Source organism: Apis cerana, linkage group LG15, assembly GCF_029169275.1.
Source record: "Apis cerana isolate GH-2021 linkage group LG15, AcerK_1.0, whole genome shotgun sequence".
Classification (NCBI taxonomy): Eukaryota; Metazoa; Arthropoda; class Insecta; order Hymenoptera; family Apidae; genus Apis; species Apis cerana.
Window position 1 is genome coordinate 9,403,383 of NC_083866.1, and position 17,787 is coordinate 9,421,169.

At 20.6% G+C, this 17,787-nt stretch overlaps 2 protein-coding genes across 7 annotated transcripts in view; one reads left to right on the plus strand and one right to left on the minus strand.

The window, feature by feature from the left end:
- The window catches only part of LOC107997433 (RAD50-interacting protein 1), a 37,574-nt gene extending 32,083 nt beyond the window's left edge, over positions 1 to 5,491 (plus strand). Inside the window, exons 1-12 of one of the 5 annotated variants that reach the window (XM_062086158.1) lie at positions 846 to 1,256; positions 1,372 to 1,610; positions 1,682 to 1,855; positions 1,930 to 2,064; positions 2,200 to 2,461; positions 2,718 to 2,943; positions 3,048 to 3,213; positions 3,564 to 3,729; positions 3,796 to 4,016; positions 4,212 to 4,377; positions 4,454 to 4,587; positions 5,203 to 5,491. In XM_062086158.1, coding sequence (XP_061942142.1) covers positions 1,128 to 1,256; positions 1,372 to 1,610; positions 1,682 to 1,855; positions 1,930 to 2,064; positions 2,200 to 2,461; positions 2,718 to 2,943; positions 3,048 to 3,213; positions 3,564 to 3,729; positions 3,796 to 4,016; positions 4,212 to 4,377; positions 4,454 to 4,587; positions 5,203 to 5,386 — 2,202 coding nt within the window. In that variant the 5' untranslated portion in view covers positions 846 to 1,127 and the 3' untranslated portion in view covers positions 5,387 to 5,491. Of the gene's footprint in view, positions 1 to 845; positions 1,257 to 1,371; positions 1,611 to 1,681; positions 1,856 to 1,929; positions 2,082 to 2,199; positions 2,462 to 2,717; positions 2,944 to 3,047; positions 3,214 to 3,563; positions 3,730 to 3,795; positions 4,017 to 4,211; positions 4,378 to 4,453; positions 4,588 to 5,202 lie in introns of those variants that run through there. The other 4 variants (XM_062086160.1, XM_062086161.1, XM_062086159.1 and 1 more) reach the window with 4 other exon arrangements.
- A 59-nt stretch (positions 5,492 to 5,550) lies between these two features.
- Positions 5,551 to 17,229, minus strand: LOC107997383 (WD repeat-containing protein 81). Of its 2 annotated transcripts, none has more exons than XM_062086149.1 (23): positions 17,085 to 17,229; positions 16,764 to 16,999; positions 15,678 to 15,834; positions 15,250 to 15,505; positions 14,992 to 15,154; positions 14,479 to 14,895; positions 14,206 to 14,406; positions 13,979 to 14,124; positions 13,703 to 13,890; positions 13,051 to 13,625; positions 12,054 to 12,475; positions 11,555 to 11,848; positions 10,368 to 10,528; positions 9,527 to 10,204; positions 9,262 to 9,437; positions 8,904 to 9,184; positions 8,553 to 8,682; positions 8,241 to 8,409; positions 7,696 to 8,105; positions 6,874 to 7,167; positions 6,508 to 6,657; positions 6,326 to 6,432; positions 5,551 to 5,845 (listed from the first exon to the last, which is right to left on the minus strand). In XM_062086149.1, the coding sequence occupies exons 2-23, from the start codon at positions 16,977 to 16,979 to the stop codon at positions 5,614 to 5,616; spliced, it is 5,823 nt and encodes a 1,940-aa protein (XP_061942133.1). In that variant the 5' UTR covers positions 16,980 to 16,999; positions 17,085 to 17,229; the 3' UTR covers positions 5,551 to 5,613. The 2 variants fall into 2 exon arrangements, with proteins under 2 accessions (XP_061942133.1, XP_061942134.1); XM_062086150.1 differs by having other exon boundaries at positions 17,164 to 17,205.
- Positions 17,230 to 17,787: the final 558 nt, after the last annotated feature.

Below are 17,787 nucleotides of genomic sequence, written 5' to 3' on the forward strand. Positions count from 1 at the left end.
TGTTTTAATTGTTACTCAAATTCACAAATTTTTATTAAATTTTTATCAAATTAATTTCCTGATTATGTATTATTTATATTATTAAAATCAGCAACCGGTGGAAAAATTTATGATTGTATATCTCTGTCTATACATAAAAAATAATTTAACAATTTTTATATTATATCATCTTAGAATGTAATTTTATATTTTTCTTTAATTTCTTATTCTTATCATCAAGATGATTCTTAATTTATATTTGATAAATATTTTTACATTTAAAATTATAAAATGTTAATAATATAGGATTATAAGATTATAAAGTATTTTATTATATATTATTTTATTTATAATTTTATTTTTCATTAAATTATTGTCAATATTATAATTTTATTCTATATTGAATGTGAATGATAATTAAATTAAAATTATTATTAGATTTTAAAAATCTCTGTGATATTTATTTAATTATATTATATTTATTTATTATATATTTATATATTTATATATTATATTAAATATATTTAAATATATTTAAATTAGCTTCTATACATTTTTTGAACGAATGAGCATTGAAATTTCATTTTTTTATATTTATATTGCTACATTTCATATTCAATCATCTTTATTTATTCTTTTTTGATCTTGATCTTATTTTTTTTTATTTTTTCAATTTTTTAGTTATTTTCATTATAATTTCAATATTTCTTTGGTATAATATCTTGTCTTTTTTAAATCCTTAAATTTTTGTATTAAAAAATTTTTTAAAAATTAAATCGATACATATATACTTGTAAGAATAGATTTTCACTGCATTCATCGATATAAACATATTTTTATTACAATACAATATTTAGGAAAGTTTGGAATAAGATAATTAGTTTATTAAATAAGTTTATAAAATTAAAGAAATAATATTCATTTAAGCAATTGAATTATAATATAGATAAAAATATTATATATTATATACTATATTATATATTATATTTTAAAATGAATAAAAAGATATGAAAATTTATTATTTGTCTCAAGTTGTATATATATATTAAATATTATAGTTATATGTTTCATAATATTAGATACCATAACCTTAAATTATAAAATTTCTTATACATTTGTTAAAGAACGTTTATGATAAATATAACATTATGATAGATACAAAAGAAACAATTATACACAAATTTAATACAGAATTAGGAAATGATTTAAGAGGACTCAATAAAATATATGAATTTCATCAATATCTTAATACTCAGAAAAATGAAATTCAAAAATCAGTATGTATTTAAAAACATATTAAAATTTTATTAAAAATATTTTTTTCATTTATTTTCACATAAAAAAATTTGATCACATAAAAAAAATTATTTGTTATTGATCTTTTAAATTTAGCTGTCAATGGTATCAAGTGAAGCTCCATCAAAAGTAAAGGCAGTTATAGAAAATGTTGAAAAAATAGATATTGAATTTCAACAATTACAAAAAGCTTTTACCGAATTTAGAGAAAACATACAAGAAACAATGCAAGAAAATGACAAAAGTTTAGAAATGCAAGAAATTATAAATGTTATAACTTATTTAAATAAATCCTTATCATATTTGAATTTTATAAAATATATTGAAAACATTAGGTAAATTATTATTATTATTTATTTATTTATATTTTATAATTATTTCTAATAATGAAAGACTATGATTTTAGCGATGAAATACAAGTATCTTTAACAAATGGTGATGATGAATTAACTATCTCATTATATGTAGATCTTACAAATATTAGTTGTCAATTAAGATCATCAACTTGTCATTATCTCCAAAACTATGTAAAAGAAACTCTATATTTTTGGCATAATCTTATAAAGGATAAATTATCGAAGTATATTTTTATTTAATATATTTTTATACATTTAATATGTATATGTGACAAATATACATACTAATAATTTTCAGAGAATATAACGATATATTAAAAGGATTAAAATGGCCTTTCTGCGGTAATAATGCAAGTTCTTTACATATTCCTATACCAGAAATATTAATGAAGTTTAAAATACTTACAGAATATTTACTTCATTTACAATTACCGTATCCTTATGTGAAATGTAAATTTTATTTTTGTATTTTATTAAGATTTTTTATATTATTATTATAGAAAAATTATATTTTATTATTAACTTAATATATATACGTATATATATATATATATATATATATATATAGAGAAGAAACTACAAAACCTGTAGTAACATCAGTATTATTAACAGATTTTACTCCTGTGAGTTTACCAATTTCATTGTTGGTACGGCCACTTAGACAAAGATTTATATATCATTTCACAGGTTCTAAATTAACAAATCGGCAAGATAAACCTGAATGGTTTTTTACTCAAATATTAACTTGGATTAAAGATCATATACAATGGGTACAAAAAAATGTGCAACCTGCTGCAAATTCAATAGGTCTTAATCATGTAGATATGAAGGTACATTAGATTTAATATATTGATACTTTTATTCTATAATAGCATAATAAAATTTTATAAAAGAGCAAGAAATCTGATTATTTCAATTAAGTTTTATATTTTATATAAAGTCATTCTGAATATTTCAATAATATGATAATGATATGATAATGATATTAATAATATTAAAATGAAAGTATTCATATATTGTTTGTACTATTATTTACATATTGAAATACATCAATACAATTTTATATAAATTATTTTATCGTAATAGGTAGAATTTATGCGAGCTTTGATACAATTAGCAGTTGAAAAGCTTCATTCTGAATTATCGATAGTACAATATGATGATGCTTTATTTGCTCATTTAGTTGATGAAGCTTTAGGTTTTGAACGAGAATTGAGAGAAACATTATTTTATCCTTCAACTCAACCAGCTACTGTTTTTGTACTTACACAAGCTCATATTTTTGTAAAGTGGATTAATATGGAAAAAAAATGTAATATATTTTTTATTAATTTTTTACTTAATATATAATTTAATATTTTATATTAAATTAATTTTAATAAAAGATTTTCAATCATTAATGTATCAAATTATTAGATGCAACTGAAAAAATGGATGCCATTCTAAGTTCAAATACAGCTTGGGAAAAATTATCGACTACTGATATTGATGATATGAAAGTAACTGAATGTGCAGATGCTTTTTTAACGTTTCTTTCTACAATTTCTGATAGATATAAACATTTACCTCAACCAGGACACAGGTATAATTAATAATAAATATAATTAATAATTAATGTATATAATTAATAAATAATTATTATACATATAAATGAATTCGATATATAATAAATATTAATAGAAAAATTTTTAATGTAATACATATATGAAATTAATTTTTACTACAATTATTATAAAATAAAATTTTTTCATATTTTATCTTATATTATAATGATAAAGATAGAATAGATAATATCATTTATAGAGAAATGATATTACATTGTATGATTTTATAGTATAAAATATAAAATAATCTTTATTATTTATATAATTCTATGTAATGTAATTATTATAATTTTCAATTCAATTCTTTTACATGATCAAATAATAATAGATTACAGTTTCTTGAATTACAATTAGAATTAATTGATGATTGGAGAGTTCGATTACTTCAATTACTACATGAAAATTATGAAGATCCTTTAACATCTCTTATGCCATGTATTCTTAATACATTATATTATGTTGCAACTGTTTTAGAAGAGTGGGGTGTAACAGTAGTAAGTGTTTTAAATATTTCTTTCAAAAAAATGTTTATATGTTACATATTTTTAATTTGTTTTTAGCATTTTTTGCAGTTATACTTTTTTAAAAAACAATTTGAAGCAGTTGAAACTGCTACATTAAAAGGAAATGATATAACTAAAAATGTAGGAGAAATCGAAGGTTCTGTATTTGATGAAGCTGTTGCACTTTTAAGAAGATTAGAAAAGACATTAATAAATGAAATTAGCGATTCTGTAGGTTTAGATGTAAAGGCAAAGAGCAGATCATATAGAACAGATAAGTAAGGATGTTTAGCATTAAATTTAGATTAGAAATTATTTAATATTTATATAATATTTATAAAATCAAAGCTATTTATTCTAGACCAGATTATATTTATCAAAGTTTCTCGTTTAAAAAATTGTATAAATTTTTACGTTTTAAACATTTAATAATTTTGTGTTTAATAATTTCTATAAAATAAATTTATTTGCAGGTGGTTTGCAATGCAATCTACTAAAGAAGTAGTGTCCTTATCTGTCACACCAAGTGGTTATTCCATGTTTCAAGAATTAGCTACGCAACTCAATTTATTGCATAATACACTTGCTTTACCTTTATTTGAACAGGCTTGGAAAAATTTAGCTTCACAATTTGATCAAGTCAGATATAAATTGAAAAATTATTTTAGATTTAAATATATTAAATATTTGTATAAATATAAATTTTTTATTATAGTTTCTTCTAGAAGAAGTCGTTCTAGTAAATCATTTTAATATGGGTGGAGCTGAACAATTACAATATGATATTTTTAGAAATCTATTTCCATTATTTGGTTTATATATCAATAAACCTGAATCATATTTTCCATTGTAAGTAGCAAATAACTATTATGTTAAAGATACATGAAAGATGCAAATTTACTCAAAAGATACATTCGAATATGCAAATTTCTTATGTAATAACTTTTAATGTTTAAAAATTTTTAATAGCTTGAAGATAGAATTTAATTATCAATTTATTCCCTTTTAAAAATCGCAATTTTAGTTTTATAAAAATGAACAAAAGTATCATAAATATTATATAGAAATATAATTTTTATATTTCTATGAAATTTTTTCTAATCTTATACAAAATTGTATGATAAAATTTTTTCGAAATTATTATATTAAATTATATATAAGCATATAATTAATAATCTTTGTCTATAATCAATTTTATTCATGATATATATAATATATAATATATCTAATATATGTGAATATATTTACATTATTATACTTAAACATTATTAAAAAAACCTTTAATCTATAGCTTTTTTTAATATAAAGGATTAAAGAATTTTTTAATATTTATTACTATAAGAAATTTGTTTTTTTTTATCAATATAATATTAATAATTATCAATGCTTCAATAATCTTATATTTTATAAAATATTTATTATTCTGTCTAATAAAATCTAATAAAATTTAAATAATATTTTTAGGATTAAAGAAGCATGCATTTTATTAAATATCATGTTAGGTTCTGCAATATTACTTGTTGAGGCTCTTAATGATGATGATGAAATTATCGCAAATGAAATATTAGCAGATATCGGTGTTTATAAAATGTCTCCTGAACTTGCTTTAAAAGTAATTGGAACAAGAACGGATATAACTTACGTGTAAAGTACTTTCTTTATACTAATCCATAAAAAATTAAAAATTTATTTAATTTTGTATATATTATATATTATATCTTTTTTTTTAAATAATAAATAGATGTTAATATGAGAGAGATTAATGTAAAGTAAAATTATAAAATTATATATTTAAATGATTAAATTTATAAATATATATATATATATATATATATATATATATATTTAATTAGAAATCATATATATTTATAATATTTAACAAATTAATGTTATTCCGCCATTATCAGCACCTAATAATAATAATCTATTAAGAGGAAGAACTGCCATTGTAGTAAGAAGACCTTTAAAAGTATCAGATTTTAATTTTGATGATGAAAATGAAGCTGTTGTTTCTATAGCTGTATAAACTCCTACCCGATTTGCCGTTGTTCCTATTATTAATTCTTGTTCGTACGTAGTCATACAATGAACTGGTTCTGTAGAACCCCTAAAAATTTAAAATATGAAATGTAATTTTTAAGTACATTCGATAATTTTAAAAATACGCTAAAAAATATAATTATAAAAATAATGAATAATAAAAATATAGCGAAAATTTGAAACGAATAATATTTAATAAAAATAATTTTTGTCAAATGTAAAAATTATTTAATTAATGAATTAATTATTATATATACAAATTATATATAAGTTTTATATATATATAAAATTTGATAAATATCATAAATAAATATAATATTTGAAAAAATATATCAATAATTCTTTCGTTATATGTATATATTATAAAAAAAATAAATATTGTAAAAATTTAAAAATTTTTAAAGTAATTCTTAGTAATTATTATTATTATACATCATAATTATTCATTTTCAATGAATAAATTTTAAATTATTAAAAGCAAATAAAAAATTATAAATACATGATATATTAATAAAATATAATATTAATAAATAATATTTTATCTTACTTCATATGAAATTTCAATTTCCCATCTAATGCACTCCATACAGCAATAGTTTCATCTAGTGAAGAACTAATTAATGTTGTTTCATTAATTGCCTCTAATTGTAATATCTAAAAGAACGATGATTAAACATTTCATTAAATATTGTTGAATATTTTTAAAATTACTTTTTGAACATAACATACTTCACATTCGTGACCTTTCCAAGATGCAATAATAAGACCAGTACGAATATCTAAAATTGTTAGAAAACCTGATGCTTGACCTAATGCTACCCAATAACCACTAGGTGCTACTGCAATGCATCGAATTAAACCCGTTGGATTTATAGATACCTAAAAAAAGAAATTCATTGTTACTTTATTTAGAAAATAATAGAATAGATAATACAATTTATTCATTCTATTAACATATTATCTATTAACTATTAACATCAATTTCTGTGTTAAAAGACTTAATAAAAGTTAACGAAAATTATGAATCTACATTTATAAGAATTGCCAAAAAAAAATTTTATTTTATGAAATATGTTACAATAAGATAATACTTACTTTCATTTCATTTACATATTGAAATGTTCTACAATCAATAACTCTCAATGTAATATCAGTTGTACCCACAAGTAAAGTTGTACATGGAGAAGGACTTGCAGCCAGTGTATTTACAGGAATTGGACGTGAACTTTCTGGACATCCAAGGAGGGAACCCATGAAAGGATCCCAACAATGAATTGTACCATCACATGTGATTACATATCTTAAGGATTCTAAGAATGTAAGTGCAAGAATCGATTTTTTATGTCCAGTATAAGTATACTGACAAGATGATACAGTATTTCCATCCCCCTATTAAAAAAATATTAAAAAATTTATAAAAAATATAAATTTTAAATATAAATTCTTTATATAATATATTTCTAAATTTCATAATTTAAATTTCTAGAAATTAAAATATCTTTTATATATTAGAAATTTTATATTTTATATTTTTGAATTGAATATGAATTAATATAATTTTATGATTCTATTATTTTTAAATTTCTTTCGAAAAATTTTTTTATATATAACATATATTATTTATTACTATTATAGATTATTATTATAGATTATTATTCGCGGATCTTTCGAAGATCGATTTTAAAAATTAAAATAGAAATTAATATAAAAATATCAATTAAAGTTTATTTATCAAATTATAACCAATTTAAGTTTAATAAGTTTATAAGATAGAAATAGAACAATCTATTTTATTTCTATTTTGCTTCATTTTGTATGAGTATTTGTATATGTAATTTTTGTATTTGTTTTAATTTCTAGAATTGAAAAAGATGTCTCATACATATTTGAAACATATATAATTTTATATAATTTTACCTGACTTCTTAAACTCCATAATTTTACAGTCTTATCTCTTCCTCCACTCATGAAACTATTTTCATTATCTAATACATATAGGCACCTAACACTATTGGTATGACCACTAAAAGTTTGAAGTTTTATTTGTTTTATATTAAATGTTATATCTTTCTCTGATCTTCCAATTTCATGTTCCCAGTATGCCAACCAATTTCCACGTAATTGTCTTCCAGTTGACAAAGAACAACTTGTTTCACGATTAGACATAACATTTTCAGAAGTAACATAATCTCCAATATCATTTTTTTGTACTGCAAATCTATTTCCCACAACTGATATATTTTCAAAATTAGCTGTATCTTTATTTGTTAATTCTGTATTTTCTACTAGATTATAATTATTATATGATGTATCCAATATTGTATCATCTTTAAAATGATCAAAAAATATATTAAATTTACAAAATATATTAATAATACAAATTCATAAATAAAATCATAAATAAAAAAATTATTCTGAGAAAAAATGCAACAAAAATAAATAAAATATAATATGGAACATACCAGTATTGGAAATTTTTATTTCTTTTTCATATTTACGACACAAATTATGTATATGTTCATGATTTTTTAATATATGTTTCATTATTTCATTATCAATGCATTTATAAAAAAGCATATATGTTTTATGAGCAAATTCTGTTGTAAATACAGCTTTTAATTCTTCAAGTGCCTAAAATATAAAATATTAAGAAAATATATATATATTTAAAATTTATTATAATCCAACGCATGCATGCATATTTATGTTTAATATTTATAATAGTATTTATAATAATATATAATTACATAAAATTTATTAATATCTTTATTTACCTTATTTTTCTGAGAATCAGATGTATCTATATTTTCTACGACTGGTGGAGAATAAGAATCAGCAACATCTGTATTAAAATTTGTTTGAAGTCCAAGGATATCTCTATTATCTTCATTGGAAACTTTTATCCTATATATAAATACATATATATATATATAAATACATATATATATATATATATATATAATATTGATATAATAATAATATAAATATAATATATATTAATTCAAATTAATATACATATTAATATGTATAATATACATATAATAATAATATACAATATTACGTATAAATTAATTCAAAATAACATTAGACGAAATATGTAATAATAATATAGGTAATTAATATACCTTGTAAAATGTTCACTTATTGTTTTTTGGCTAATTTCATCTTTAATATTTTCTATAACATCTTGATTAAATGATTTATCAAATGCTAAGAAAAATCGTTGAATAGGTACAGCTAGATGATTTTTTGTAATAACACCACCTAATCGTAAGCTAAACATAAATAGAGTTTCTAAACATTTTTCCGCCATTATAGAACGTGCAAGTATTCCATTAGGAAAAGTAAATCTTGTTGATGATAGTATACGAACTGTAGGATATAATATTGCTTTGACAATTGGTTCCTATGAATTAATTTTTTGTCAATTTTTATATAATGTTTAGTATGAGATTTAAAAAGATTTATATCATATGATCATACATGAAGTACATCCATCAGTATGGCATCACTGAGATATGGTGTAATATAATTTAAAAGAGTTAAACATGAAATTAGTCCCCCTTCCAAGTTTTGTGTTAATTTTCTTTTACAAAGCGCTAAAAGTTCGACCATGTGTGCAAAATATTGTAATACTATAATCTGTTCTCCATATAAACCTAAGTATTAAATATATTATAATTAAATTAGTTTCATTTTGAAAAATTTAAATTAGAAATATAATTCTCTTTTATATAAATAAATTAACCTGCAATAGCTGCAAGACACTCTAAAACTTTGTTAGCATTGCGATCACCAAGTAAAACTTTCTTATTCCAGGAAGTATTTTCAATAGTCAAAAGAGTATCATTAGTTATTGTTAAGTTCTCTTTTCCAGTATAACATAATGTAAGCATTCTCAATAAATTCCGAGATAAATATTTAGCAGTAAGTACAGGACCAAGTCGATGAGATAACCAGATGATAGATTCTGCACTCATTTCTGAAGTTGTACATTCGTTTGATGTAGATTTTTGATAAACATGATCTAATTGAATATTTTCATGCGCTATAGAACTAGATTTATTATTATCTGTTAATAATATTATAGAACTTTGCTCTTCAATTCCTATAGTACATATTTCTTCAGATGTATTAGTAGATTGACTAAATCCTCCATAAGTGAAATCATCATTAGAATTTTTACTTCCAACAAAACAACCAATATTACCAAATGTGTCTGTTAAGGATTTATTAAAAGAATTGGATGTCTTAGGTATAGGAATTATTGGTGATTTAACTGATTTTAATGGTGAAATTTTACTTCCCTCTTCATTTAAATCATCATTAAGATTTAAACATAGATCAATATTTAAATCAATATCACATGCTACACCAGAATTTAAAGATATCCAAGAATTTTCTTCTGTTTCCATTGTGAATACTTCTGTAAAAAAATAAGAAAAATACTTCAAAATTTTCAAATTTGAAATAGGTATATTAAGCTTCATTTTTTAAATATTTTTTAAACATGTTTTGAACACATTTCCATATATTTGGAAATGGTTAAAAGATAAGTAAAGTTTAATATATTATATTTGATTATCTACCATCAATATCATTATCAGTTGAATTCATATCATGCATATAATCATTAGTTATAGGTCCAGGTGATAAAGAAATATTATGTTCAGAGCTTGCAGAAAAATCTTCATCTAAGGGAGATAAAATTCCTTCTCCTTCATTATACATTCCACTTAAATCACAACTTCTATAAAAAAAAAAAAATAAATTTATTTTAAAAATTGTTCATAGTAGCATCCATGAATGTTATATAACATACAATATTTGTTTATTATTTTTAAATAAGATAATTATTTTTGATCAAATAAAATTTTAAAAATAGATATAAATGTCTTGAAGATTTACAAACTTAATTTTGCATGTGTTTTTATAAAATAGAAGGGGAGATAGATAGATAGATAGATAGATAGATAGATAGATAGATAGATAGATAGATAGATAGATAGATAGATAGATAGATAGATAGATAGATAGATAGATAGATAGATAGATAGATAGATAGAGAGAGAGAGAGAGAGAGAGAGAGAGAGAGAGAGAGAGAGAGACAAAGAGAGAGAGACAAAGAGAGACAGAGAGACAGACAGACAGACAGAGACAGAAACAGAGACAGAAACAGAGAAATATTTAAATTTAATAATTTTAAATAAAATAATTTTTTGTTATTATTTTATAGTTTCTAACAATTAAATTTGTAAATCTTTAAAATAATTTTATTTAAATAATAACTACAAACGCATACTTTGCATCTATATACGTGTGTATGTGTGTGTATTTTTTAATTTATGAAATAATATAATTTTACTAGAAATATTTTTGTTAAAAATATTTTATAATTTAACATATATATTAGAATCCGAAAATGTCAGATCGAATCGAATCGAATTTCTAAAAATATCTTTTGATTTAACATCATCGTATTTCTCAAGAATTTCAGAATTTTTAATTTTTTCTTTTTAATTTTATAAATAAGTACCAAAATGTTATTTAACTTCTCGAAATTTTGAAGAATTCTCCTATGGACATTTATTAACTATGAGATATTATCCAACTTCTATTCGCGATCTCAACAAAACAATGGTTTCCGATATTTTCAGATCCTTATACATCTTTAATAAATATTTAAAATCATGAATTATTAAAAATATGAATTTTTAAAAATATTTTGTAATTTAACATTATTTAATATTTAAATATTTTTTATAATTTTTCTTACTTAAGATTGCCACTTTTATGAGTATATGATAAAGATCCTTGTATATAATCTCTGTATCCTCCAACTGCTTCTACAAGAGGTGCAATAAAATTTTCCAAAAAACGTCGCAGACCCAATCTTACCATAAGTTTTAATAAAAAATTTCTATGATATAAACGCGTGGTTTTAAATTTTGCTATTAATCCTGAAGAAAGTACATCAGCTTGCATGAAATTATCCATAAAAGAACCATTTTCATACAGTTTCATAATAGACAAAAGGAATGTTTCTGCAGTATCTCTAGGACCCAATGCTCTAAAAAAATACCAAAAAATACCATTATGATATTTAGAAAAGTTAATAAAATTTTAAATTAAAAAAGTATTAAAAATTGTATAAATATTTATAATATTTATAATACAATTTTTCAAGAATCTTTAATATAAAGTATATAAGATATATTTTCTATTAAATATTTGAATGTTCTTAAATATTATTTACAGATAATATTATAACTTACTTGGCAACAGGATCAAATAAATGCCATGCAGCCAAAACTGCACTATATGGTTCTTCCATTATTTGTTGTATATGAGGTACAATCAATTCCAAACATGCTTCCCTTGCAATTCCAGAATGAATTAATAAATGTTCTAATTCCCTTGCAATTGCTTTAACTTTGCATTCACTAATTTTACAAAGGAATTTTGTTTTTGTTTTAAAAATAAAATCTATATCATCTTCAGATTTTATAATAAAATTTAATTCACGAATTAAACTATTATATTCTTGTAACATTTCTACTATATTAAATAGATATTTAAAATACTTGGAAAATGGAAATAAATTTCCAGAAAGTATTGGTTGTAGAAATTGATGTGCAGATGGTGGAGGTAAACCCATATGAGTAATTGTTGGATAACGAAAAGGCATATCAGCTACCTGAAAACTTATATTAATGTATAATTTTATCATATATATCATAAAATCTTCAATTTATATTATAATATAACTCATTTAATCTGATCAAAATATTAATAATTTATTTTATTATTTAAAATAATACGAATAAATAATATAAATAATTATTTATATATAATTATTATTATAAATAATTATTTATTATTCAAAATATAAAAAATCAAATTTGAATAAAAATTTATTTTTTTAATTATCTATTTTATTTTATTATTAATTTTTTTATATTATTATTATATATATAATAATAATAATAATAAAATTAAATGCATACAATATACATTTCAGAAATGCGTGTTTTAAAATGTAAAATTAATGATAAATTTTTGTTCATTATAATAATCTTTAATACAAATTATAATTGAATATAATTTAAACTATTAAAAATTTTTTTTATCGAAAACGTTATTAATTATATAATTAATAATTCAATTTGATTTTATTAAATATTTTATTTATAATAATTAATATATATTAATTTATGTATTATTATTATTATTATATTATGTATTAATTTATGTATAATAATTAATACTTACTTCTATGTTATCAATATCATAACTATTTGGTATAATATCAACTTGAAGTAATAAAGCAACAGCATTTCTTACACATTTAGGTAAACTATCAGCTGATATCTTCAAAATATTTAAACACGTTGCAAGTCTTTTTGCAAATGAAACCTTCTCAATATTCCAAGTTGCTCGAAATTTATTAGATAAAAATATTTCCACAATTAAACAACCAAGAATTTGTTGTTCTTTAATACGTCCACTAGCTACGATTTGTTTATAATTTGTGAATGATTCATGTAATTCAATTTGTGGTTTATAAACTTGAGAACTCATTTTATTTATGAATGTATGCATTGTTTCAACATGCATGATAGCTGTAACAGGATTATAATCTTTTGGAAGAGTTATCATCTGATTTATAGATTTATCTTGTTTAGTATTGTCTTCAGTAGTAAGTAAAGAACCTCGAGAACGACTTAATAGTCGACTTAAAACCAAAGGAGATGATTTTGATGTATTTATAATTGATAATTCTTCTTCTTCAAATCCAGAACTATGACCTTCATCATCACTAGTTCTATTTCCAAATTGATCATTTCCTATAATAAATTATTTGATTAATATCGAATAAAAATAAAATTATTTCACAAAATCGAAAATTTTATATTAAACATACTATATTTATTAATTAAAAAAGATGAGCGTAATCGTGGTGGAATCTTACACCAATAAGGCGAAGGAATAATTTTTTGTGGATGTGGTTGCGTAAAAAGTTGAACAATACCAGAATTGGTTAAACTTGTATGATTATCAACAAGTTGTAAACAAACATTTTTTGATTTTACCGCAGCTGAACCAGATAATCTATAATATAAAAAATTAAAAAATACAAAAAAGTTAATGATAATGATATTAATATATATTATTATATATTAAAATAAATGTCTTATACTTGTAACCAAAAGTTAAATCTATCCAATGATGTAATCTTTCAGAAACATAAAAACTTTCTAAAGCTTCTCTATGTCTTTCAATAAAATCTTCCGGGGATGTAGCCCATCCTGGAATTTCTAAATCTGGTAAATCTTCATGAATAGACTGTAATTTATTGATTGTTATACATATTTTACAACTAATTATATGTATCATGAAAGATTAAATTAATTATTTTTATCTTGCCTTAAAAACTCTAGGATCAGTAAAAAATTGTGGTATACATTCATCTGGACTCCAATCATGTAATCTTTGTATCGAAGCAGGATATTCTCCTGGTACCCATTGCGGTCGCACATATTTGCAAAGGATAGACTTATTATAACGACGGGAAAGATAAACATAATATGTAATTTCTGATAATACATCTGATACATGATGTCCTACCTGTAAATATTGTCAAAATAATAATTCATTAAATAATTATTATACTTTAAAATTTAATTGTTAAATACTTACTTCAGTTGATTGTGAATCAAATGTTAAATCCAATTGTCTATCACCTTTGTTTAATCGAAATTTTGATTTTGTCAAATCTCTCCAATTACCGCCACATCTTGATGTAAAATCTGTGACCCAAGGCATCACATGATGACAACTTGGATCACCATATCTTCTGCCAGCCAAATTATTTAACGCAGTTAAATAATCATAATTGCTAATACAATTATACACCCACATTTCACATAATTTTTCAATATTTTCATTCATTCCAAAATTAGAATTCCCTTGTAATGTTAAATTTGATGAAATTGTATCAAAATTTCTTTTACATGCATTAAAATTTTTGGTTCTTATTTCTTGACTATTAATAGAAACTTTAGAATATTCATTTTCAGACTTTATATATATGTTGTCATTTACTTTTGGTAATACCTAATAATATAAAATCTAGGAAAGTAATTATAATTTCAAAAGAAAATTGAATAAATAAAAAATATCTAATAGAAATGATGATATATCAATATTAACCTGAATAGTAAAATTATCCATAATTAAGATATCACTAAGAGTAATTTCACCTAATACTAAACCTTTATCATGCAAGTCTCTAGATAATTGCAATAACTGATATATTAAAAACAATGGTTTTCCATGACTCATACTTAAAGCAGCAGGACTGTACATTACACATCTTTAACAATAATAAATGATAGAGTTATTTAATATATAAGAAATTATAATTGAATACATGTATAATATATATATATGTATATAATATTTACTTACTCACGTAAAGAATATTGTGCTGTTTGTTCATGCAATGTTAAAAAAGCAGATGTAGTTTCAATGGCAAATAATATTGGAAGGAGATTGCAATGTACTTCAGTTGATATACCAGGCAATATAGATATCACTAACCCATTTTGTATTTGTATCAGAGTACAACCATACATTTTCTGTAATACTTCTTGCATAATCCAAATATCACTTACATTAGCAATTATATTGTATTGTTCTTTATGTTCTACACAATTCCATGGACCTATATAAAATATAAAAAAAAATTAATTTATTTTTTTATTAAACAATTAGATATTTATTATAACAATTAGAATTTTATATATATAATTAAATATATATAACTAATAAATTGTATATATAAATAAAGAATTGTATACATTGTATAAATGTTAAATTTATTTAAAGATACATACTGTAGTATTTTTTGTAACATTCTTTCCATAAATTTCGATAATTAGTTTCTGCAACATAATGCATCAATTGTGAATATGTCAAATCTGTATGAGTATTTCCATTTATATTCCTTCCTCTCGGAAGTGGAATAGCATACTTGTGTTGTTTTTCATAAATCTGGGAATTATTATTAAGAATTATTTATAAATAGAATAAAAGCGTTTAAAATATTATTCTATGATAATATGATATGATATGATATATCTATGATAGTGATTTTGTGATACAACTATGATAATTAATTAATAATTAATAATATAATATTATGTTCTAATATATATACGATTTGACATATATAATATATAAAATTATATCGATGTAATTTATTTTTGAAGTTATAATTGTATAATGTTTTCAAAAAAAGTTTATAATTCAATCAATAATTAAAAAGAATATTTGAAATAAATTAAAAAGTAAATATATCATTTTTGCAATTAATCAATAAATATATCGTAACAGAATTAATTTAATGAATAAATAATAAAAGAATTTTTTTTGCTATTGTATTATTATTGTATATTATAATTTCAAAATACATTAAATATAATAATTGCTTAAATTTATATATATATATATTATTCAAATACAAAATATTCTTAGATATAATCAACTTTTTTTTATGATATTTACATAATGTTTCCAATCTTTATCTTTTTTAGTATTTAGTATTTAATATTTTTACATTATTTTATGATAATAATAATACAGCTCTATTCATTTAAAATTTGGAGTTTTAATTCTTTAGAAATAAATTAATACTTAAGAATTATTAATTAAAATAAACATATTTTATTTTGAAATTCATTTTTGTATTCTACTAAAATAATATAACTAACTATAATATTGAATTTAAAAAATTAAGATTTCGTTAATTTTTTCTTCATAAATTTTTTTGCGAAAAAATAAATATTTTCATTGTATGATAATCTAAAATTATTTAATTTTCAAAATATTTTAAAAAATATATAAAATAACATAATTTATATATATATATATATATATATATAATTATAAAAAGTTTTTTGAAATAATAAAAATTAACATACTTTAACATATACTCTTATCCAATCTGGACCCAAATCTTCAAGCACAGGATAAGCTGCAATTTCATCTGCACTTAATCGTTCGTGATAAATGAATGAAATTGGGCCTGTATTAAGTAAATTATTCAACCAATTTCTGTGAATAGTTAAACAAATTCTACCATCGATTACTTTTATATATTTTGGCGGCACAAGCAACTCTTTCGTTATTACATCCATTTTATATCTATAGTTTATATCTACAAAAGTAAATTCAAAAAATATATTTTTTGTATATATTTAAATAAAAAACAGTATATTATATCCTTAATTTATATTCTTAACTATTAATGATATAATTTTATATCATATTTATAATATAATAAAGAAGATAGCGTAACAAGCATTTATTACGTATGTTTACTTAGTCATTTTACGCCATACACAGCTGATAATATATCTGTATATAGTAAATGAACAGCTGATTTTAGACGCCATATTTAAATATAATATATAGCAAATAAAATATATTTGAAAATAAATTCTTTATATAACAATTATATCATAAATTTTAAAAATATATTTCACGTATTTTATTTATTTATTACTTATTTATTATTTTAATATTTAAGATTATCTAAAATTTTTATGTAGATTTTTATATATTAAAAATTTTTATATATAATATATATATATCTATATGGATAATTTTGTTTTCTGTCATTATTTGTCATACGAATAAAAACATTTCTACTATTTTATTTTTATAAATACTTTTCTTTTAATAATTTTTTTAAATTATATAACAAAATATTGGATATTTCCTTGAAATATTTCAATCTATTAAAAAAATAGGAAAAGATAATAAATAGACAATGAAAATTGAAAAAAACGGAAACAAAGAAAATAAAATGCAGATATTTAGAATACTATTGAAAATATTCGTTTCACTATCATTTTTTAATGTTTAACTTTTTTTTATTTTGTATATATATATATATATATTCTCTTTTTTCGATTTGAATATAAATTTTCTATAATCATTTTT